General features: G+C 40.4%; 1 protein-coding gene across 2 annotated transcripts; it reads left to right on the top strand.

Annotated features, from left to right (window-relative positions):
- On the top strand, positions 1-23,370 carry RFTN2 (raftlin family member 2). Of its 2 annotated transcripts, XM_005504034.3 has the most exons (10): positions 1-213; positions 652-798; positions 4,660-4,843; positions 6,093-6,204; positions 7,438-7,747; positions 10,322-10,522; positions 13,822-13,943; positions 14,946-15,049; positions 19,553-19,631; positions 22,599-23,370. In XM_005504034.3, exons 2-10 carry the CDS (start codon positions 660-662, stop codon positions 22,866-22,868), a joined length of 1,521 nt encoding a protein of 506 aa, XP_005504091.2. In that variant the 5' UTR covers positions 1-213; positions 652-659; the 3' UTR covers positions 22,869-23,370. The 2 variants fall into 2 exon arrangements, with proteins under 2 accessions (XP_005504091.2, XP_064926038.1); XM_065069966.1 differs by lacking the exons at positions 1-213; positions 652-798 and adding an exon at positions 1,483-1,600.
- The last annotated feature ends 118 nt before the right edge of the window (positions 23,371-23,488 follow it).

The following is a 23,488-nucleotide window of genomic DNA, read 5'->3' as shown; positions in this document are numbered from 1 at the left end:
AGGAACCAAACTTTGAAATACGGAGTAAACTGCTTTGCATGTACTTTTCTGCCCTTTGAGATGCCAGAAGCAATTTCCTCTGGAAGCTGACTTCCTTTCTGGAAATGATTTTCGTCTCCAACCATGTTGAGGCTCTTTTCTCATTCCCTCATTCTGACTAAGTTGCTTTTTTCCCCTTTGCTCGGCTCCCGCGCTTGAGTAGAAGTTGTGGAGGTAAGTAATTCCAGCCCAGTTTCTCTGTAACTTTCTTTTTCCGTTCTTTTTCCCCTCCGGTGCCCCCCTCTCCCCGTCGGTCCAGCAGGACAAACAAAGCGCTCTTGGTGTCCTCTGCCCTGATAGGGGCTGGCTGTAAATTGACGTGGCATGGAAAATCTCGGCTAGTTCGGAGCAGCTCGAACGCCGCTGCGAAATCCGGGCTGCTCTGCCCGAGTTTGTAGCTTCAAATCGCCACGGGCTTACTGTTTCTGTTTAAAAAATGAATGGAAAAGACCTTTGCTTTTTAATTTGGGAACTGGACTTTTGCTGTGTTTGGATTTCTGGCTAATAGAAAACAAAATCAAAGGGAATTACCCGGTTACTTTTTTTTGCTGTAGTGAGAGCGACAGATCGTGCTGCTCCCCACACCTTTTCCTGCCATTTAATCGTTTGCAGATCTTGCCATGGGGTGCGGACTGAGGAAGCTGGAAGACCCAGATGATAGCAGCCCTGGAAAAATCTTTTCTACGTTGAAGAGACCACAAGTTGAAACAAAGACAGATTCTGCGTATGAATATGTATTGCTGGATTTTACTTTAGAAGGTATTTTTTTTTATATCTTTACTATTGTGAGAAAGCAAGGAATAGAGTTGAACTTAGTTCTGTCTTCTTTGTAGATCTTAGTTTTATCAGAGCCAGCCAAAACGTTAGACTTTTATTTTGAAACACGAATCATGACGAAAGTCCCCACATAGATAAAGTTACAATGGAAACTACTAAAGTATTTTTAACAACCAAACCCTCCAAACTCCACGACTGCCCTTGTTAAGGAAGCTGGCTACAAACTGCTAGTAGAGATTTTCCTCGTTTCCTGTGAGTCAGGCACTGCTGTCTGTGCTCGCTCTGAATTCAGTGTGCCGCTTCAGAAAGTACAGTGTGCCCGAGCATTAATTGTAGAACAACTTTAAAAATGCGCTCAGCTTCTGTAAACAGGCTGTCATTGTCCTTGTCACGTTATGCAGAAGCGAGTCTCGTTGTGTCCCGGGAGCGGTTTCCCCTCTTCTGCCCTCCCCAGTCTCTCGGTAGATATTTTTAGTAAGTGTCTTACCATTTCATCTTACTGTTTTTTTTCCAAATGCTTTCCTTGCGGTTGTTGAATAGTCTTTTGAAATGGTGAGCGGAACGAGAGGGGGTTTGTATGCGTGGCCGGAGGCAGCCGGCGCTCCGTGGGACGCTTCCTTCCCCGGGCTGGCCCGTCTAACACAGCAACTCCCTGTTCCACACATTCCAAACATCAGCCAGCCCAGATGGCTGCCCTCTGAGCACAGCTTTGCAGTCACTTCGGAGGAACTTGTGTTTTATAACAACCCAATCGACAGGAAATTCTCAATAACAAGGATTTGAAGTAAATGCAGTAGCTGGGAAGGTTTGATAAAGTGCAAGTGCATGTCTTGTTGTGTTTCCAGGAGCTCTTTCAGAAACAAAACTTGGTCTCTGCTTAGCTTTACTTCTAAATTAAAGGACTGTAGTAATAATTTGCTTAAAGTATCAGGCTGTTCATTGAAAAACTGATAGAAGCCACATTCTATAGCGCTTGACATCCAGCTGTATTTGTCGTTTTCTTTATTTACACATCTAAAGAGTTTCTCACAGGCTTATTCTTTTTGAAGAAACAAAACTGTGTTGAGTAAGTAGTAGTGGTAATGTACTGGAAATAAAGCGAGGTTGCCTGATGCATACATGAATTGCCTGCTAATTCACTGACAATAGAAAGGATGCTAAAACTTTTTGAGACTGAAGAGCATTTAGTGTTCTTAAATAGCCCGTGTTCTGAATAGTTTTGCTCCGTTTTAAACTAACAGGTTTCTAGAAGTGCTGTGTAAAGGATTTGTTGTAAAGGTGGTTGTGACCTTTAAGAAAAAGCACATCAAACACGCACAAATAAAAGGTGCGTCTCTGTATTATTTTAATAATGTCACTACAGCAGTAAACTCATTTGCTCCTGTTTAGTCTGATACTCAAAAGTGTTTATTTGCAGTGACTTACTGTGAATTGTGAATGCTCAATAACAGTGAGATCATTTTTAGGTAGTTGCTTAACATTTTTGGGGGTTTCTGACTGTAAGCAAGTGGATTTGTAAACACAGGCATCTTTCTGTTGAATCATTCTAGCTGTGTGTCTATTTGACCTTAAAATACTGTTTGAGGTCTCTAAGGTAAGATCATGAATACAGAAAAAATCTGTGTATATGCTGTCTTGGAGGCATTTCTGAATTCTGTTTGCTTGTGGGGATTGGCTACAGTACTAGGGGGGATATCTTGGGCTTTCTTAATTTCTTCTACCCCAATCAGCTTGTTCATGTACTTGGATAGCTGGAGTCCCTGTGCATCTCAGCTAATTATCAGGAGTGTATTGTACCTTGGCTTCTCACCTCCTGCCCCTCGAAATACTCCCATCCCTACTGTAAAAACCGACTTTGAGTTCCATGGACGTTCTTCTGAATCGGGAGAATCCCAAACAAGAAAATGACAGCCAGTCTTTTATTTTGGTGGGATGGAATAGCGCAAAGGAAATGGAGCGGTGGCCTCTGAAGTGTGATGTTAAATGCCTGTCAAGGATTGTACATTCTACAGCCTCAATCCTGAGGTGCATCTCGGTTCCAAAACCAGCTGTTATTCTTTGAGGTGTGATTAACCATCAAGCAGGGATAGTTTAAATAATGCTTCTGCCTTTTCCATAACTCTCCTGGTAGGGAAAAGAAGGAATATTGATGCAAGGATATTTCACATCAGCCCACTAAGATGATATGCCGTGAAGTTCTTGTCACTCTGAATAACAGTCTGAATACGTGTGAAGGAGCTGGTTTGGTGTCACCTTTAATATTTTGCATCCAAAGTTTGCTATTCAACTAGCGAGTTAGTAGTTGCTTTTATTTGTAACAGTATTTTGGCTGTCTGTTGACAGCACATCAGGATGGACATTTTCTTAATGAAAAAATGGTGAAGGCAGTTGCCAAATCAATGAAATGACAATCCCGTTGCATTCCTGCTTTTTTGGCTTGTGGGCTGTAGAGAAGTTACTCCTTCAATACAGATTTAATGTCTCTTGGATTTACTGGGAGTGGAACTATGGGATGGAGGCGTCATTAAATAGGGCAAAATATCATCCGTCTATGAAAAAAATTCTAGTTATCAGCAATAAACTGTCAGTATATACATTAGTGCTGCTTGTTGGTAGTGTGCATCTCACATAGTATACACTATTCTGGTTTTTCTTCATAGTTTTTCTGAGCTGTTAAGGCTCTTACAGCAAGAGGTGAAGTAGGCCTCTGTTCCTTTTTCCCTTGAGTAAAAGTTGGTCTTTAAAAGAGTTTGAGTGTTGTGAGACATTAGTGGTGTTTGTTTATAAAAAAGAAAGCCCTTCATAATGTAAATATATCAGTATTATCCCCATTTTATGGTGTGGAAAATAGTATAGAGATGGAAGTTTTACAGAGCACGTCACTCATGAACCATCAGAATTCTGATTCAATTTATTAGACTAGAAGATTTTGGCAAACTAAAGACTCGCGTGTCTGATTTATGCTACTTTAAACCAGTAGGATAGGTAGATTTTGACATGCTGTCTTTGATAAGTCTTTAAATTCCTTGCTATTGCCCAACTACAAGTTACTGTAAGGAGGTAAGAAGATGTAAGAACGCAAAATTAACTCCAGGTGATCCAGTGCCGAGTGAGATGTGTGTGATGGCATTTATACATTGTTTTCTTCATCTGTCACCAGCAAGGAATCTTCTTTTCTCTGTGCAAAACCTGTGGATCAGACCATTCAGAAAAGGTTCTCCAAACTGTTTTCCCCTAGTTTCTGTGTAGTACCCAGCTGGTTTCTCTTACCAGAAGTGCCTGCACACAGGGGGATCCTCCTTCAAAATAAGCGACAACACATGGCTCGCATAAGTCCCCTAGAAAAAAGGAGTTGAGACTACGTTCAAAATTCAACCTACAATCCACAGGTCACTTTTAAGGGGTCCAGAAAATGTGCTTAAGAAAAACAAACCAATTGTTCTAGGCTTGAATTCGTTGTATGGGAATTCACCTCTCAAATAGGGTTAAAGGATGCTGCTTTGGGAAGGCTTGGGCCTGGCAAAATAGTTGCTTTGTTAAGGTCAGGCCTGCTGTGTGTTTAGACGTTGATGCAGCTGTTAAATTAGCTTGGCAAAGCTCGATCCAAAAGAAACATTGCCAAATAGACTAAAAATAGATCATATCGTCTCGTGAAGATACGTACTTCAGCTAGTTGCATACTGTTGAATCTGCTGTGAATCTGCTTTTTCTTGTATAAATATAATCGTAGCTTTTCAGTAAATGCCTCGGGATAGATTTTTGTGTGGTTTATATAAAAGGAACTCGCTCAGAAGTATGTGGATATACAGGTATAACGTGCTTCTCTTCTTTCAATGCTTTTAGCTTCCTCAAATCCAGAAGTTATCCAGATCGGTTCTGTGGTGGATATCGCATCCAAGGTGGAAGAATATTACAGCAAGGGGTATGTTGTGGGAGCTGTTCATCCCGTTATCCTGCCCGTTGGCCACAGAAGGAACTTCTCTGCAAGTCACATGTACCGGGTGGTGCTGTCACGCTTGAAATTGAGGTAATAGTGAAGTAATTTGAATACATTAGTCCATTACTTAAGCCATTTGTAAGCGGATTGCTCCACATGCATAATACATTACCAGCTTGAAATAAGCACCTTAAAGAATCAAATAACTGTTCCTTGTCTAGAAAGGTGAGGGACTTAATTGTGTTTTTTTAATTAATGCTAAGCACACAATAGGCTGACGTTTACTTTGCCTTAGTAAATGTCCAAACAAAAATCCAAATTTGCTTATCATAATTTGTGGGAAGAGAACTTGTTAGGGTTAGCCTTTTAGTACATTTTTATAATAAACTATCTTGGAATCTGCAGCAGGTACAAGATTAAACAGAACACTGGGAGAGTAAAAAGCTGCTTTGAGTTCTCTTAAGTCTGTTTTTTCTTATCAGTTTTCAGAATTTCTTTGTGTTTACTTTTTTCCATAAGAGTGTTATTCAGGGAAATAACCTCCAGAGTGCCATTAGTTTGTCAGAGAGAAATAGTTTGGTTTTTCCTTCTTAATAAAAAGGACATAATCATTCTGTGATGGGGGGTGTACAAAAGTTTGCTTTTGACACTGAGTGGGTTGAGTCAAGAGTGTGTTTGTTCCAGCTCCATAGCTGTGTTTATTACACCTATTTTCACTGTGTTGTGATCACTCTGTGTTCATCAAGAAAACGTACAAAGAAACGTTACCGTTAGTTCCTTTGAATGCAAAGATAACCTTTTGTTCGATTCTCAGATCTTAGCGATTTAAACATCACTTTGGGTGACGTAATCATTACATTGGGTTTCTAGTATTTGCCAGTCCTGTATTTCATACAATAGCTGCTTTAGTTACAGAAACTGAACAGCAGCGTGGTAACAGCAGAAAAGTACCATTTCTAGTCATAGTGTGTTTCCTATGGAATGGAAATGGAATCTATCTTGTCCTTGCTATATTTACAGCTTAAATTTGGGTTTATTTCCATTATCAGGAATTTGGGGGTTTATTTCTTAGAAAAGCAGGGCTGTTTGTCAATAAAGCTCTGACTATTAGCCATCTTCAGCTGAAATTCCTGTTCAATATTCCTATTCTTACCCTGACGCTGTATCACACAGTACCTGCCACTTTGTGTAACACGCAGAACAAAACACCAAAAAAACGCTGACTTCTAAATAAAAGTACAAAGAAGCACAGCCAGGATTTCATTCATAACTATTCCAAAAGAGAAGAATTCCATACGCAAGGACAGACTCCTGACAAAGACTTTCTTTCTTGTTGTAGCCAGAAGCAGGCGGCACCCAGAGCACAAAGACACCCCAGGCTGGTGATCGAGGAATGTCCCTTAACGTGTGACACGCTGACAAACGAAGTGGTGAAAGAGCTGTTAGAAAAGGTAACTGAGGGGGTTTTCAAGCTTCTCTTAGATTTTTATTTCTACCATCCATGTAAGTGATACACAGTATTGGTGCTGGTTTGGTTTTGGGTTTGTCTTTTAGTTTTGAGGTTTAACCGCGGTTTATTTTATAGAAGCTACAAAGTCATTTTGTGATGCGAGAGAGTTGTTTTTCTTCATTACTTGCTTTTTCTAATTTAGGACTTAACACAAAGCCCTATAAGGCGTTGGGAGATGGGCCACTTATGTCACTGAAAGCAGAATCAGGCCCAAACTCTGAGTCTTTATAAAACGCTTGTATAATAGCTTTTTCTGCAATTAATATTGAAAAAAATCTGAAGTTTTATGTTGTTGTGGGTTAAGCAAAGCATTCCCAAAGAACACGAACATATTTAATTTCTATTTTTTATTCTTTAACAGAAAAACAAAATACATAGTAACTGCACTAAAGATTTACTTGGCAGGGCTTTTGAAAACATTGTATAGGCAAAGCAAAGTAAACTTGCCCGCTCGAGTTCTAGAGGGTTTTTGTGCTTAACTTCCTCTGCAAAACTGAAGACTTAGCGAAACAGGAAACGATTGTTATTACAAGAGTTAGAGTGATATCTTTTACATTGGTTGCCAAGGAAAGAAGTAGAGGAAAAAGCATATGGAGATCTCTAATGCTCTTTGAAATTATCCCAGGGCTGTTTAAAATTTCTAAATGGCTCGTTTTGAAATTTTGAGGTGTTTCAATTTTAAATTGGGATTCGATTACACATTTATACTATATGTGTACTGCCAGGTTAGTTGTATCGCATACCAGGCAGACGTTTAAACGAAAAATACACTTGAAATGAGCAGTGATTTTCTTGCAAGCAAATCTGGAACAGAATTAGTATGTGAAAATAGCTTTATTTTTTAAATGTTCCTGACGTTTTAAAAACACTGAGATAGTAACCCAATATAAAATGACTTCAAATTGGTTCTAAATGGAGGATTTTGTGTACACTGAAGTCCGTACCAGCGTTGACCACCTTCCTTGGCCCAAGTCCAAAGATACGCTGCGTTTGCTTTGAAATATGGGCAGCGTACAAAGACGAGCCATCCTCTGTAACACAGCGTTGTGTCCTCATGTCCTTGGAAATCGGTGTCGTTGAACGGAATGTATGTGCGGAAGTTGTTATTTTAGAAAAAAAAAGTTACAGGCAATTCTAAAATAACTCTGCAGATAATTTTCTTCTGTAAATACAGGTTAATGAAGCTGCTAAAAGAGGAAAGAAGTTTGTGGGCTTTGTCATGCAGCATTTTCCTCAACCTAAAGCCTGCAATGGAAGCAGCGCAGATGGAAGCGCGGAGCTGGAGTCGACGCTGGGCAGAAGAAACAGAGAACACAGAAGAAAAAATTCTGATGAGAACTATAAAAACTGGACCGAAGGGCCGTTGAGCGGTCACTCATCTGAGAGCGGCGTGGAGGAGGAATTGCCTGGAGAAGGGCTGTTCCAGGAGGCGGATTTCCACTTTGGAAAAGAAGTCAGCCCTGGCAAACCACACAAAGGAGATGGTAAGAAATGCTGCTTGTTCCTTGCAGAAAGAAGTTACTTCAGCGAGACGCTGTTTTAAAAAGATGTTAAAATAGAACAACAGAGCAGCATGTTCTGTTGTCTCACATGCTGGTTTTTGAAGATGCGACTTCCTTAAATACAGACGTATTTCTAAAAAAGTCGTCAGTTGAGGAAACGGAAGAAATATTTACCTCCTGTTTTGTGTATGTGTGAACTGTCATAATATACTAAAATGATATTTCAGTTTTCATATAGAATATTACAAAAGAATATTACTGTCAAAATTCTAGTTTGTAATTTAAAGAAAAAGGGAAAAAAAATCACCCACAGGGTAATTCTGATTTTTGTTCCGGTGCAAACAAACAGCTTTCTTGCGTGATATGTGTATGATAAATATGTAAAACCTTTTGTTTTAGAAGGATGCAGTTGCTTTAAAACCTTTTCCTAAATACATATAGTTTTCACTTACTCTTAATAGAAATTCATTGCATGTTCGTAATTTAATAAGAATATGTTATGATTCCAGCTCTGCCTGTTTCAGAACTGACAGCAAAGAGATCTTCCAGCTAGAGCTGTAATTTTATGTGCTTCTGGCCAACTCACATAACGTGCAGCAAACAAATCCGTTCCTAATGGATTCTTTCTGGTTAACGTGCCTTCAAGAAGCATCTTGAAAGAGATGACTTGAATGAATGCGTTGACCATGAAATCAAAGAGGATAATTGTTACAAAGCGAATTGACACCAGAGGAAAGTAAGCGTTAAAAGGTGGTGCAGGAAGGAAAAGTATTGCTGAAAAGCATTGGTGCTGTGGCAGAAGACTGAGTTATGGAAGAATCTGAGGTACTTGGTGTAGCCTGATAGCGAAACACCAAGGCCTCCTGGTTGGCTGGGAGGAAAAGGTGAAAAGGAAGGAGTAAACTGAAGCATGAAAACTAATGCAGTGTGGGGTTGTGTGGAAAACGGGCAGCGTGAAACCTTCATGTCAGGGTTTGACATAATAGGTTTTTCCCTGATGGGCCAGCCGTGTTTTAATTGCTCTCCAGAGCAACCTCTTCGCTTTCCTGGGAAGAGTTAAGCACCCTCTCCAGTTTGTAGACTGTCAGGATAATGACTGAGCACTGAGTTAATCAATGTCCCTCTTATTTTTAACACTTGAATTAAAGCGGTTCTTGTACAACATGCTGAGCCTTTATAGCAGGAGCTGTTACAGCTTAACTCTTTCCTTACGGCTTGAACCAGTATGTGTCAGTAAAAAGCTGGAAACTCTTGGTTCTTTTAAGGAGCTTCATTTGTGTGGCTGGTGTGAGCAGGAATCGGTGCATCCCTACATACTGTGTTCTTGGGCAGTTCTCCCAAAAGCTTGGCTGGGGATTTGTCAGGCTTCTCTGCTCTAGTCTGGAAAGTTATGGGAGTTCCTGGGGCAAAACTTGGGAAAACTTCACCACCTTTCTTTGCAAATGTTGTATATAACCAGCACTTTGAAAATTCACATCAGTATTTTTTCCAAGTCAGTCTTACATGGTGAAGGTGTGTACTGCTGCTTCAGCATGCCATTTCTAGTTAGGTCTCCTCCAAAGATGCAAAACTGTGTCTGAGTTCTAGATTTTGGGGTCATAATATCTGGATTTTGGCTACAAATACACCCATTGCAGAGGCAAATTTCTGATATGGATGAGGAATCGAATAGTTGTATCAAGAAACTTGATTTTTTTCTTTCTCCTAAACGACAAATACAAAGGTGATCTCACCTTAGTATATGGGAAAGATTTGACATCATAAACACATTTATGCTCCTGCAGTCAACTGTGGAGGTGATAAAATAAACCTGTATGGAAAGGAGAGTCACCTCTTACTGATAGAGTTCAAAATTTTGTCCCAAATGTGCCCCAGCTGATGCAGCACCTGATGTTGCAATGTGAGCCAACGGGAGAGCATTTGTCCCCAGCTGCTTTGTTATTTCTCCCAGCACTGACATACACATGTGTTTGTAGAATACATTTATAAGTCTAGGACAACTCTTCACCAGTGATTTTCCTAAAACGCTATGGATCTGTGAATGTTACCTATAAAAGCGTTTGAGGACGCGCGGATTTTGCGTGCTCAACTCACTCAGCGGTTGCTTTGTGGGAAACCCCAGTGGGCAACTAATTATACTGGTGCTCAAGTAACCTTCAGAAAATAACGGGTAAAATTCAATACTGTACACAGCATTCAGAATATAAAACATTTAGAAAATTGACTTTAATCTTCAGTTATAGTAATTTTAAATACTTGTAGTCGGCAGGTTGTTTCCGCAGGGTTTTTCTTAGCTGTAGCATATATTCCCTATGCAAAAACCCACCTATCTCAAAGGTACAGCAACAACCCACTCATAATATGCTCAAATTTTTCTTATATTTCACAGCATACCCACCTCATCCTGAGTGTATTTAGGGCTCAAGCCGAGGTTGGTCACATCAAGAAACAATTCTTAAAACTGTTGCTTCAAATTAGAAAACCATACTGAAATAGGAACTTAATTTGGAGCACTATCTTCCAGAGGTTAATTCTTCTTCCTCTTTCTTTTCTTAGACAAGCTGTTTACAGTCTTCAATGTTTTTGATGATGATTCTACCTGCTGGACCTACCAGGAAGGAGTTTTGTCTATGAAAGTGGCAAGAAAAGGGCCAGTTATTAGTACACTGGAAGCAGACTGGCTGGAATTAACCACATTTTATTATAAACAAGGATTGTCCTTAATTGATTCTTTTGTACACTGGGAAACTTCTAAAGGTGAGTACTGTCCCAGAATACCATGAAGCTTTTACTTGATTATGTAGAACTACATAATTTTCAAAAAGTAGATCACGTTTTGCTTCTTGGTGTGAAGGGTAATATGTAATAATTGTGAATGTATAGAATTTGATACCCAAAAAGGGAATAACTTGTTTTCTAGGTAGTCATAGCTCTGAATAATGAAAATTTCTGCTTTGTTTCATCAAATCGACGACTTCCAAAGCAGGAAAGTCATGTAGCATTATAATGAAATAAACCTTTTATACTATTATTCTTTTTCCATTATGTTGTTTTAATAAAGGAAAAGATAATGGGGGAAAAATATCATCAGATCCCTGTTTCCCTGCTGTTCATATTCAGCTGCTCACTGCTTCGGGTCCACAGGATTATCAGATTTTCTCCTTCATTCTGCCAGTTTCAGTTCAAGCTCAGTTTTTCTTCTGGTGAGATGATCCCACTGAGCTTTCCAAGTTCCTGCCTTCATGTCTTGCTGTTGTATTAAGTTGTTGTTCCTTTAGAATTGCTTGTGGCAGCTCAGTGTAAGCGAGCAAAACACGGGGCTGTAGTGGAGAAAAGTCTTGTAAAAAGTTTGTGAAGGTTTCGGAGATCTTAAATGACTTTTGTGACACTAAAGCTGATTGTCAAGTGCTATAGTTTACTTAAGTGGCTCTCATAAATCATTTTACATCTGCTACTTACATGAATTATACGAGGAGGGTGGGATTACTAGGATTTTGAGTAGTTTTTATATTTACCATATGCTATAATTGGAATTTAGATGATCTAGGTTCTTCAAAAATCAAGCCCTAAAAATAATGAGAACTCTTCCGTTTTTGTTGTTCTCAGTAGTGTAGTTTTGAGTGTGAATCTCTGTGTTTCTGTAGCTCTGCAGTAAAGTAAATTTAGTGATCGCCAGAGGAAGACAAGCACGTCAACGTCACTGTATTTACCTCAAATGGAATTTGGCGGCCGGTCCCTCTCAAACTGCGGGTTTAGTGCACGTTAACTAACAGCACCGTTTGTATTTGCCATCTTTTTTTCCTCTTAAATGATTCCTGTCTGTTGAAGTCAGTGCAAAAGCCAAGTTTCCCTTAGGGGAGGAGAGGTGAGAAATCAGACTCTGACTTTTCAGAACAGATTTTTTTAGAGCTGGAAAATACCTCAGGAGCTATATTACAATTCACTGAGGGGTGTTTTTGGCAGCTGTTGAAATTAATCTTTGCAGCTGTTGTCCAGCACTGGTTTTGCAGTCCTCCCATTCCCTGGAGCTGTTGGAATAACCATCCCAGTTTCTATAGCCGGGCTATAGTTCTGCAGCAGTTGGTGCTTCTGCTTCAGCCCCACTCGACTGGAATGTGTGTGTTAGACCCGCGGCTGGGACACTGCTGAATTAAACTGGATCTATTTGCAGGCACAGCTTGCTACGTGGATGGAATTCTGCAGCTGATCGAGTGTCTGTAACCACAGCGAGAAATTAATTTAGCTACTGAGTTCTTAAGCTAAAACATTTGCTCTTGAGGTGAGCGTTGAAGAGTTTTATAACCACGTAAAAGTTTGGCATCTGACAGAGGGAAACCTGAATTGCTTATTGGGGGAAAAAAAGTCTTCGAGCATTTAGGCTCACTACTAGAATTACATCCCATATGTCTGCGTGTACATCTAATTGTCATTTTCACCCCATGTTTGTTTGCTTTCAGACCATGAGGTGTCTTTAGCAGTAGTTGTCCTTTTATACAGCTGTAGTAAAGTGAGCACATTTTAGCTATTGTTTTAATAAATATAAACCCACCGGGTACAAGTCGGGCAGCTGCAGAAATCCTCCTTGGGTTTGGACTGTATGGATGTTGTGCAGAGCCAGCACAGTTCTGATGCTCCCAGGATCAAAACGCAATACCCAATTTAAGGCAGGAGGAAGTTTTAACATAAAGGGAATTGGAAAAAAATAATCATTGACAATTCTTAATAATTAGCAGCTTCTGTGTTCCGCTGCCAAAAGAGGATACAGTCATAAAAATAACCCAGGTAGGTTCTCTTTTAGCACTATAGTGCTTCCTACACTTGCAGCTGCCTTGGAGGCTTTTCTGGTCATAGATACAGCAAAGATTAAAAGAAGTGCTGTGGCAATAGTTTTGCTTTGTCTGATTTATTTTATCTATCATGCAGCACTTATTTTTTTTAAATTTCTGTTATTAACAGAGATAAACTCTTGTAATTGGGGCAGATGAACCAGTTAGCCATACATGTAGCTTTTTCAATGATTTTTGACATGGTACGCTTCATGAATTATCAGTTTGTCCCAAAATACCACTGAGTGGAGGTGTCTTGTGTCAATAACTGTTTAAAATTTAGAGTTATTCTAGCATGTTTGAGAAATTATAGGAAAATAAATATTCTAACATGTTGTAGGTGTACTGCCCATTTTAATTATGTCTAAACACTGGAAAAACCTTGAAGTCCATGAATTTATAAAATGGAGTATTTATGAATTATTAGGATCTGTGCAGATATTAATATGTTCATGTACATATATTCATATGTACATATGTTCATGTACGTATATCATCAGTTCCATGTACAATCACATTATGTGTAACCTAAAATATAATAACATATCCAACATCTCTACAAATGCATGGAAGAGATACATATGCAAGTATCTAGACAATCATAACTTGGTGGTACATCTGCAGAAAAGGCTTCCCAGTGACTCTCAGGAGAAGCAAGACCAGAAAATGCAGCAATATTTGGTGCAGAGCGTTAGTTTGGGCCAACCGGATACTGTTGGGCTTCAAGTAAATCGGGAGCTGTGCTCTGAAACTTCCTTCCCAGCAGGAATCTTCCTACAATTACTTCTGTTTCAGGCTCTTCCTGTGGCCATTTATGGCTTTATTTAAGTCCCAGTAGCCAGGTTTTGCACTTCATGCTTCATTCATCTTCACGCTCTCTCCCACCGCATCAAAAGCCGCATTTATTGTCGGACACACGATATTGAATAAATAGGGTTTGTGCCCATCAGGGATATGGTGAATACAGGAAACTGAAACTCAGATTTGAGCATGGACGTGGCTAATGGCTTTGAGAAAATGAGGTGGCTCAAAGTTCCATTAGAAGGTTTTGAATAACAAGCTGACTTGCATGCTTCATCAAGTTGTAACTAGACGTGGACATAACCACGAATTTGAGGTATTTGCTGTCTCAGTTCATTTTAAAGGACTGTTCAATGAGAAAAACAAGCCCGTGGGTACATCTCAGTAAGACATCAGCATAAAACTTCATATTTGTCTTTATGTTCACAGGGGACTATTTGCCCAAATCTTTAGAAGGATTATTCATCTACGAAGAAGAAGGTGCTGGGGTTCCAGGTTCTAACAGGAAAGGAAATGATGCAATAGTTGTTGAACAATGGACAGTCATCGAGGTAAACTGCTCATTATTTAGCAATGCAATTTCCTACTTAGTTTCCTTTGTGTTTTTCCTCAGAATGCTGGTACCAGTGTTTGGATGGTTTCTTGAAGCCACCTGTGCAAGTTAAACTAAAGCTTTGAATCGTAAAGATGGAGTCAGGCCTGTGGCCATTGGGCAATGTGCAAAAAAGAAATACGCTGCAGGGATTCTGGCCTGGTAAAAATACTCATACCAACAAATACAACCAGCAAAGAAAATGTTATCCTGGGGTTGTTTTGCTTGTGGTGTTTTGGTTTTGTTTTTTAAGTATGTGTTTAGATACAATTTCAGCAAGTGCAGCTCCGCTGACAATGTGCTGAAGTATTTTTAAATAAAAAGGAGAAGAAAATAACAAAAACTAGAAGCAGAACAAGAAAAAAATGATAGTGCATTAATTGGGTATGTTTTTCAGATGTATATTCTTAGCGACATTTCACTGCTAAATATGAAAGACTTAATTTTTCCTAATAAAGTTCCATGCACTACTGCAGTCTGGTGCAGCGATAAAATTATTTCATGTTTTTAATGTTATAAGATTACTTTCAGGTGTCATCAATTCATACCAATAATCATTGCTGGAGGATGCTAAGGGCTTGCTTTGGAGATACGCCATGTAAATACAGGGGTGAAATAAAAGCCTAAAGACATCAAGTGAGACACCTGTTATGGTGTTTAAAAAGTTGTAGGCGTTGATTTAGCAACACGACAAGTTTAACAAGCGAGATGTGCTTTGGATGTCTTGCTGAATCAGGGCTCTCACCTAAAATGAGTATATTCTGCCTGCTTTCCTAGTTTTGCATAGTTTTGAATTCTCAAACTGTTTTCAGTAGTGAATCTCCACCAAACAAGAGTTTGTCGTCTCAAAGGATTAGATTCTCTCATTATAAGTGAGAGAAGAGTCGTCATAACTTGTGTAGAAATGCAAATAAAATCTGTGCAGAGTCTCTTTACTACTTTTTTATAATTATTAATGTAGGGGTGTGAAATTAAAACAGATTACGGACCTTTACTGCACACGCTGGCTGAGTTTGGATGGCTCCTGACCTGCGTCCTGCCCACACCGATTGTTCGACATGACAGGTACCCAGACTGTACATCACATCATTTTGGGTGGTTGCATCTCAGAATTATCAAGTGATTACTTGTGTACTTAATGCAAAAGGAAGAAAAATGCTAATAATGTTAACTGCATGTAAAAATGTGAGATGTAGGTAGCATTATGGTGGAGTCTTTTCATACCACGCTGTTTTAGGACAGCTGGCTGCAGTGAGTTTCAAACTAGACCAATAATCCTAAATTTAAAATAGAACTAAACATTAAAGATGTTATTTAGGAAACTTTTTATTGTGCACCCGGTCTCGGGCAGTGGGTTACTCGTATGCTTCAAGTTTGAACACGGTGTTGAAGTATTTCTCTAATTTGGGACCTTGGTGAGTGGTTGTCACAAGACAGTCATGCAACGTTGGTTGCAAATTAGGGGGGAGAATGTGCTAATCCAGCAAGTTATTGGGCCGTTTCTTCTCTTCTTTAACATAGATGTTATGTTTCATTTCAAATCTAGCACCAACATACTGGATTTCAGTTCTCTTATTGCAATATTTATTTAGATATACGTAAGAAGAGCTGAATAGCAGACCTGGATCCTCTAGAAGGTTCCAGGTTAGGGCAGTGGTTGTTGTTTATCTAATTGTGCTTTTCTTCATGACCTCACTCTAAAAAAGGCAAAGGAAACCCTGGATTAAGCATACACACACCTCTTTTCCATTTTTTTTAAGAAAAATAAGATTCTCCTCCTATTAGATTGCCAAGATTTGAAAGCAAACAAATGTACTGAGGCGCAGCTACGGGCTCATTAAGGACAAGGGAGAGTGTGGGCAACTTGAGTAATCTTTGGATCCAGAGCTCACTGTATTAAATCAAGACAGCATGAACAAGGAAGTGAATGAAAGGTTGGGAGAGAACTGCTCCAAGGAACTGGAATTTTGCTCAAATGATTTGACATAATTAAAGCAACTCGCCCATGCGAGAAGAAGGTTTTTCTAGTCAGGAAATAGGTGGTGTGGTTTATTTTAGCTGTGTTTCTTTCAATAGTTGATTTTTCCCAAGTGGTTGAACACGAAGAAGAAATTGTGGTAAAACAATATGGCATGTTCTGCCTTTTTTTTTAAGGATCTCTGTATGTTTTGCTTTGTTATGAAATTCTGAACTTGTGAAGCTTGTGCTCCAGAGGGAAGCAGTTTTGAGCATGAAGCAAAATGGTTATTCTTTAATTCATTTCTTCAGAGAAAGTAGTTGAAGTGTGTAAGTGTGGCCAGCAGGACCAGGACAGTGACCATCTCCTGTCCTGGGCACTGGGGAGGCCAAACCAGTTGCATTAAACTGGACCTGTTCCTCGAACCAGTAAGAAGGGAATATACCAGCAAGAGATTTAAGTTGCACTGGGTGTCTGAAGCAGCATGTGCCACAACCAGCCCACTAATAGCTGTAATCACGCAAAACAGGGTTGTAACCTGGCCAGATCCAAAATAGGATTCGTTTTGTATCAACTCTAGAATAATTCGGACTGATAAAAAGCATTTGCTCCCTGGGCTGAAGGGCTGGGTGGATCTCTGCATGAATTACCTAATACTTGTTGTCCTCATGTGGGTCATGAGATACTTTTAGAAGAAAAAGGATGAGTCAAGTTTTGTGTGCTTGTTATGTATCTAATATACAGCTATTCCATTTTTTTTTAAAGCTGATGAACAAGAATTCCTAATTAGGAATTAAGAATCCTTAAGAGTCAAAAAAAAGACTGTGTTTCTATCCTGATAGGCTAAGTAGTGAATGACAAATACTATTTTTAGGCCTCAATGTTGGTATTTAAGGAGAAGAAATTCCTGGATGGTTACTGTGTGTCTGATGGGAAAGATGCCATGACCGCAGTGGTGGGTTGTCCCAGGAATGCAAGTGAAATGGCTCAATAAAGAGGACACTCGATGCTGCTCAACAGCTGTTCTTTCCCCAGGCTGGGGACCCTGACCTCAAAACCCAGCCTTGAATATTAACAGGCTTCAGAAACACCGAACAAACAAAATGAGCAAAACTTGAGGATGATCTGTCGCGTTCCTATCATCGTATTTATTTAAAAAATAATTTGGACAAAGTTTGTAAAGAAAATGCAATTTAAGAATAAAAGATGCTAGCAGGGCAGCCTGCTCTGCATTTTTATTCACCTTAATATTTTGCTTAATCTCTGTTTTCCTCTTCTCCTAATTTATTGCAAATCTTCGCCCCATCTGATCTGTTCCCGGTCGTTGTGCCCATGGTGTATCTGCACAGGAACAGTGTGACCAAAAGGTTCTGGGCTATGACATGATTGTTGTGCACTGAAATGTTCCTTTTTCAGTCACTGTGGGGTTTGGGGTTGTTTTCACTTTGGTTTTTTAGGGGGTTTTCTTTTGGTCAGCACAGTACAAATCCCACAGAAGTTCCCCTCTTCTGTCAGCAATTCTCTTTTTCCAGGGGTATGAAAAAAATGTGCTTATGATGGAAGCCTTGCTGTATCTATACTATACATACCTTGGGTATTTAAATGTTGTCAAGCAGTCGCTATAGAATGTTTTTTGAGCAAAAATGGATATAAGAAAGACCCTCAAATAGCATTAGTGACCCAAAGAGCTTTCAGCATTATGTACAACTCTTAACTAGGTAAATGTTAACAAGGTAAGAATTTGACAGTGATGAAGCCAAGTTTAGAAGCTATAAAATTAATAGTGCTTTTAGGAGTTAAATCTGGTGATTGGGGGATAAACAACAATACCTTGGAGAATACTTGGTCGGTAAGTCAGTGCTACTGCAGTTACTCATTATCATGAGTTTGTAGAATTTCATATGTGTTTGGTCTAAATTTCATAAGTATTTTGAATGTTTTTATTTCATTAAACACAATCTTTACGCCAGGAGACTTACCTGAAGCTGCTGTCTGTCTCCTAACTGCAAGTCTACATGCTGTGCAGTTCCAAAGGAGGGCAAAACTGTATTTTGGGGAGGGAGGAAAAAAAGAAAAGGTTAAAAATAATTCATTACCCTGCTCCTTTTATTCATGTTTCAGAAAACTTGGTCTAACCTGAGTTTTAAGGGCTTGGTGTATAAAATGTTCCTGTAAACATCAGAGCCATTGGCAGAAGCTTTCAGCTCGATGGTTGTTTTGAGGGCCTTATTAACTATGTATGTATAATAAGAGGACACAGACAAGGAAATTGCTGGTGTTTTAACAATAGAGTCTCTGTTGCTCCTCATCGCTCTTGGAAGAAGAGCCAGGAAAAGCCTTCAGCGGCTTTTCTCCGTGGTGACCTTTATTTCCCCTCCCTGCAAGCAAATACAGGGCAAACCCATGGATTTTTGGAGTTAGGAATTTATCATGGCAATCTACTCAACGGAAGTTTTCCAAACGCCCTGACTCGTGAGGCACAGGCGGAACGAGGAGAGGAGAGGGAAGCCACAGAGCGCTTTGCTCCCAGTGCTTTTTCCTCATTTAAATTCTGTGGAAATCCCGCTGTCATTGAGTTCTTTGTGAATTAAGCTCGTAGCCGCTTTCTCGTGTGTGGCATTTTAATAAGGGCAGACTTAGAAAGTTGTTAATTTACTTTTTGTCTGCTCGCCATCGCGTCCTTTCTCTGCTCTAGTAGAATTTGTACAAGCTGTATCTTAATGTTTGGGGTTCTTTTCTTTTCTCTGGAGGAATGCAGACACTGTTTCAAAATAAGCCAGAGGCTCTTCCCAATGCCAAGGCCTTTGCTAGGGAGATTTCCCAGCTGATATTATCAAACCAGACGTAGCTGAGGCAGGGAGAGGTACCTGGCCGAGTAGAATAAGGTTGTAGGATTGCTGATTTCATTGTCGTGATATAAAGCTGTAACATGTTTTCTTTTAATGAAAGCAGAGAAGTGAGGCGGGCACACTCGGAGCAGGAAGCCCTGATAACTGGAGGGAACTAATGAGTTTGTTCTCCCGCCTCCTCGTTTCCCCCAAACTGGAGTTTGAGGTGGTTCTGTTCTCATCCAAGGACGACGTGCTGAAATGTGCTGTGACCTGAGTTCAGGAACATTGTGAGGGGCCAAACACCATCACAAAACCATCACCCCTGACCATTATCAGATGTACACTGGGAATAGTGGTGTTTTCCAAGAGCTCCTCTGGGGCAGGCTGTTAACAAGCTTTCCTGATCTCATAGGAACAGTTGTAATCCCTGATTTTTCTTCGAGCAAGTCCCTATTGTTAAACATAAATCAAGTCTATTAGTCCTAGCCCTGGCGTGAAACATGAATCAGTTATCTCACATTTATCTGTGTAATAAAAATGTTTGGTTTATGCCAATTTTCAATATGCATTATCTTCACCCAGCTTTATGCTTCTGTTTCTTTTTTCAATGTGATTATAGAACTGTTTAGGAATGAATAATAAGGCAGTTAATGCTTGGTAATCTGTCCTCACTCGTGGACTCACATACATAAAACTTACAGTTGACTCGGAAAGGTAGGAACATGTTACAGTGACTATTATTGCCTTTAAAATATTGAAACCATTTTCTTTCCATTTTAGTGAAGGAAACCTGGCCACAAAGCAGGTTGTTTTTCTTCAGAGACCTGTTATGTGGAATTCCACTGTCCAGACGCCAGATGTGAGTAATGTGTTCATGGTACTAATACAAACAGATCAGTTCTTCACATAGTGGTTAGGTACAGAAACAAGCTAGACTTCAAAATTCATGTGAAATGAAGAGGTGGAAGAGGATTTCACCCGAAATAGGTTTGTGGAAGGTTTTTGCAGCTGAACTAATTTTTTTCTCAGCTGTATACTTTTAAAAATTAAGCCCTAGAGAAGAGCACAGGCATGCTAAAAACCTGCTTTATGCTAAGAAATCACCGTGTCTCAGGTGGATGAGCTTGGCTGTGCTGTAGGTATTTCTTTAGAAATCTTCAGTTATTCTTTAATGTTCTGATTCAAACCCTGGATCCTGTTGCACATGAAGAGGAGAACATTTAATTTTGACCTTCTCAACATCCATTTCCACGCTTGTAGAAGAACACAAGTGCCACCCGTGCTGTAATCTGGAGGTTAGCAGGGTGAAGGGCTCTTAGCTGTTGCTGCGTGAACACATGTGTGGCAGAAAGACAGGATTTAAACCTCCTGCAGCCGGACCTCAGCAGCTCCTTGTCCCGTTTGAGCGGGACTCCCGCTGTAGCGGTTGTACAGAAATACTTGGAGGATTAAGTAACAGCCAGTCACAGTGTTCTGCTCCGACACGGTCACACCAGTTATTGCACTTGTGTAGCACTATAGGGAACCCTGCTGTGGCCACAAGGATCAACTGGTGGCCCCTTCTTTACCAAGTCTTAACAACATCCCATGATGGACTGGACAGCAGGGTGACCATGAGCCAGCACTGGGCCCTTGTGGCCAGGAAGGCCAATGGTACCTGGGGTGGGTTAGAAGGGGGTGGTCAGTAGGTCAGAGAGGTTCTCCTGCCCCTCTGCTCTGCCCTGGGGAGACCACACCTGGAATACTGTGTCCAGTTGTGGCCCCTCAGTTCCAGCAGGACAGGGAACTGCTGGAGAGAGTCCAGCGCAGCCACCAAGATGCTGAAGGGAGTGGAGCATCTCCCGTGTGAGGAAAGGCTGAGGGAGCTGGGGCTCTGGAGCTGGACAAGAGGAGACTGAGGGGTGACCTCATTAATGTTTACAGATATATAAAGGGTGAGAGTCAGGAGGATGGAGCCAGGCTCTTCTCAGTGACAACCAACAGTAGGAAAAGGAGTAATGGGTTCAAACTGGAACACAAGAGGTTCCACTTAAATATGAGTAGAAACTTGTTCCTGGTGAGGGTGTCAGAGCCTGGCCCAGGCTGCCCAGGGAGGTTGTGGAGTCTCCTTCTGTGCAGACATTCCAACCCGCCTGGACACCTTCCTGTGTAACCTCATCTGGGTGTTCCTGCTCCATGGGGGGATTGCACTGGATGAGCTTTCCAGGTCCCTTCCAACCCCTCACATTCTGGGATTCTGTTAAAACATTCCGACTGAGAAGCTGCTGAATCTTTGAGATGTGCTTTAAATTAAAAATAGGAAGCGTTATGGTCACAGTTTACATTGTCACCCAGCTGGGAGATGAGCAGCAGTTGAATGAGCTTCGCTGCTTTGGTTTATACAAATAAAAGGGGTGCGGTGGTTTGTGGTCATTGTTTCACTTTGTAATGGGAAACCTTTGGCTTAAGCAAGATACTGGAAGTAAACAAGAAATAGCTGATTTGTAGCTGTTTACATCAGGATTGCCGTGTTTAAAATCTGAACAAACTTAGCATCTAAATATGCTGCTTCAGTACCACTGAATGTTTTACTGCTCCAGCAGGAAATTTCAGCACACTGAGGTCATTTTAGCCTGGGATAAATAGGTAGTTGAGGTTGATGCTGAAACATTCAGCAGAGTAACACTAGTCCTTCTGTTTTTCCAATTATGTTGTTATTTCACCTAAATTTTAAATCTCTTTACTTCAGTGAGGTTTTTTACCAAAAATGTCTGAATTGCCAAACAGCATGTTACCTTCGTTACAAATTAAATTCAGTGATTTGCTACTAATATGTAACAGCTATGGAATGTCATGTTAGGTTTGCATTGAGTTCGCATTACTGATGATTTCAGGTGCACAACAAGTTACTGAAATTTGAAAGCATTTCCTTTTGCAAATACATTGATTTAAAATGTCCCCTGCACATTGGCAACAGAGCAGAACAATTCTATCAAACCCTTGCAAACACTTCAATAAAAACATCTGATTCCTGTGATTCTGCATTGTTGAGCATGACATCCTTATTTTCATTTGTATTCTGTATCTTTTCAGTGATGTTCAAATTACATTTAAGCTGTTTAAAGAATGTTCATGTCCATAACTTGGGATGGTTTTGAAACATGGGAATACTTAAGACATCTAAAATGGTTTAAAAAAATAGGCATCACAATCTAAGATTGAACTACGGAGTGCATGAGGTTTTTCTGGTTTGTTCATTTCTGTTTGGTTTGGGTTTTTTCCTCTTTTTTAGGCAGACTCCTCCATCCTCTTCCTGTGGCATCCGGGCAAAGCTTATTTCATTCTGTTTCTCCTGAGGCAACACTAGTTCCCCTAAATCTAATTTCCCAATCTCTCCCATCGCAGCTTCCCTACAAACATTTCCTTTAGCCACAGGGCTGTTATTGTTACTGTTTCAAAAGGGCTGGAGAAAGAACTGAGCAATGTAGCGAGGGGAGCCAGAGCCTGGCAAAACCAGTGGGGGACCGTTTGGGGTTTGAAGTGTTTGCATTTGGGCAAAGAGCGCTCATGTCCTTCACCAGCAAAACACAGCCCTGTGCTGAGCCCGGATTCCTCCTCGGGCCCGTGTCTTTTCTTTTTGACGCTGGCAACCGTCACTTCAGCAAGAAACACGTCGGGAGATCCCAGTGCTGCTCTCAGATTGTACTTACACCGAGTTCTTCCTGCGCAAGGTCTCTCAGGTTTAAACCGGAGTGTTAAATGCTGCTTTATGTTAAAATGCAGTTCACATTAAACCCATGCACGCCTCCTAAATAAGCTAACGTGTAAACATCCTCTTGTGTTTCAGAAGAAATCCTTAAGACAAGTGCTTGGGGAGGAAAGAGGCCAAGTGTCCAGCAGAGGTGTCGGATCAGACACAGCCGCTTCTCACCCTGGAGAAACGGGCCCCCCGGGGGATGAGTTTCACCTCTCTGCTCCCAAACAGTGTTGGATCAGGGAGGGATCCTCGCACTACGGGGGTTTTCCAGGGTTCAGTACCAGCGACGGAGCGTTAAGGGAACTGGATGATGGACAATTTGACCAGGAAGATGGAGTCACTCAGGTCACGTGTATGTGATGAAGTAAGTAACTGCATCAGATGGACATGTACATAATTCACACAAACGTTCGGTTTGGTTTTAAATCGTACTACTTTAAACGCGTTGGTATAATCCTATGACTCTTCACAGATCCTTTTTGTACTTTTGTCTGTTTCTTTGTGTTAATCCTACTGTAGTAATAATACTACTGCAAAATAATTTGCTTTTCTGTCTCTCTTTGATAGAATAACTACATGACTGGGTGCTCTGCTAACTTGTTAATGCTTTTGACAAGCAAGAAAGCAAATGCTGCAGAACAGCGACAGTTTGAATTGTGTAAGAGAGAAAGGAATGAGGATGTTTAGTATTTTCCACAAGCTGGAGGACTGTGTGTGTGTGTGTGTTGGTTTTTGGTGTGTTTGCTTGTTTTGCATTTCTTTAAGGGTGTTGTAAATATTGCTGGGGGGAAAAATTTAACTATCTAAGTTTCAATGTAATTTTCACTTTCCTTGCATAAATTGAAGTCCTGGAGAAACGTAAGTCTTGTGCTAGAGTGTTGTTAATTTAAGCTGCGTTCAGACTTGGTGTGTACAAAAAACCCTCGGGGCTGCAGGCAGACACTTGCTCCTGTAATATAGTTTCACCTATGTGGATTTTA

Source organism: Columba livia, chromosome 7, assembly GCF_036013475.1.
Source record: "Columba livia isolate bColLiv1 breed racing homer chromosome 7, bColLiv1.pat.W.v2, whole genome shotgun sequence".
Taxonomy (NCBI): Eukaryota; Metazoa; Chordata; class Aves; order Columbiformes; family Columbidae; genus Columba; species Columba livia.
The sequence above is the reverse complement of the archived record's forward strand: the minus strand, read 5'-3'. Positions and strand labels throughout refer to the sequence as shown.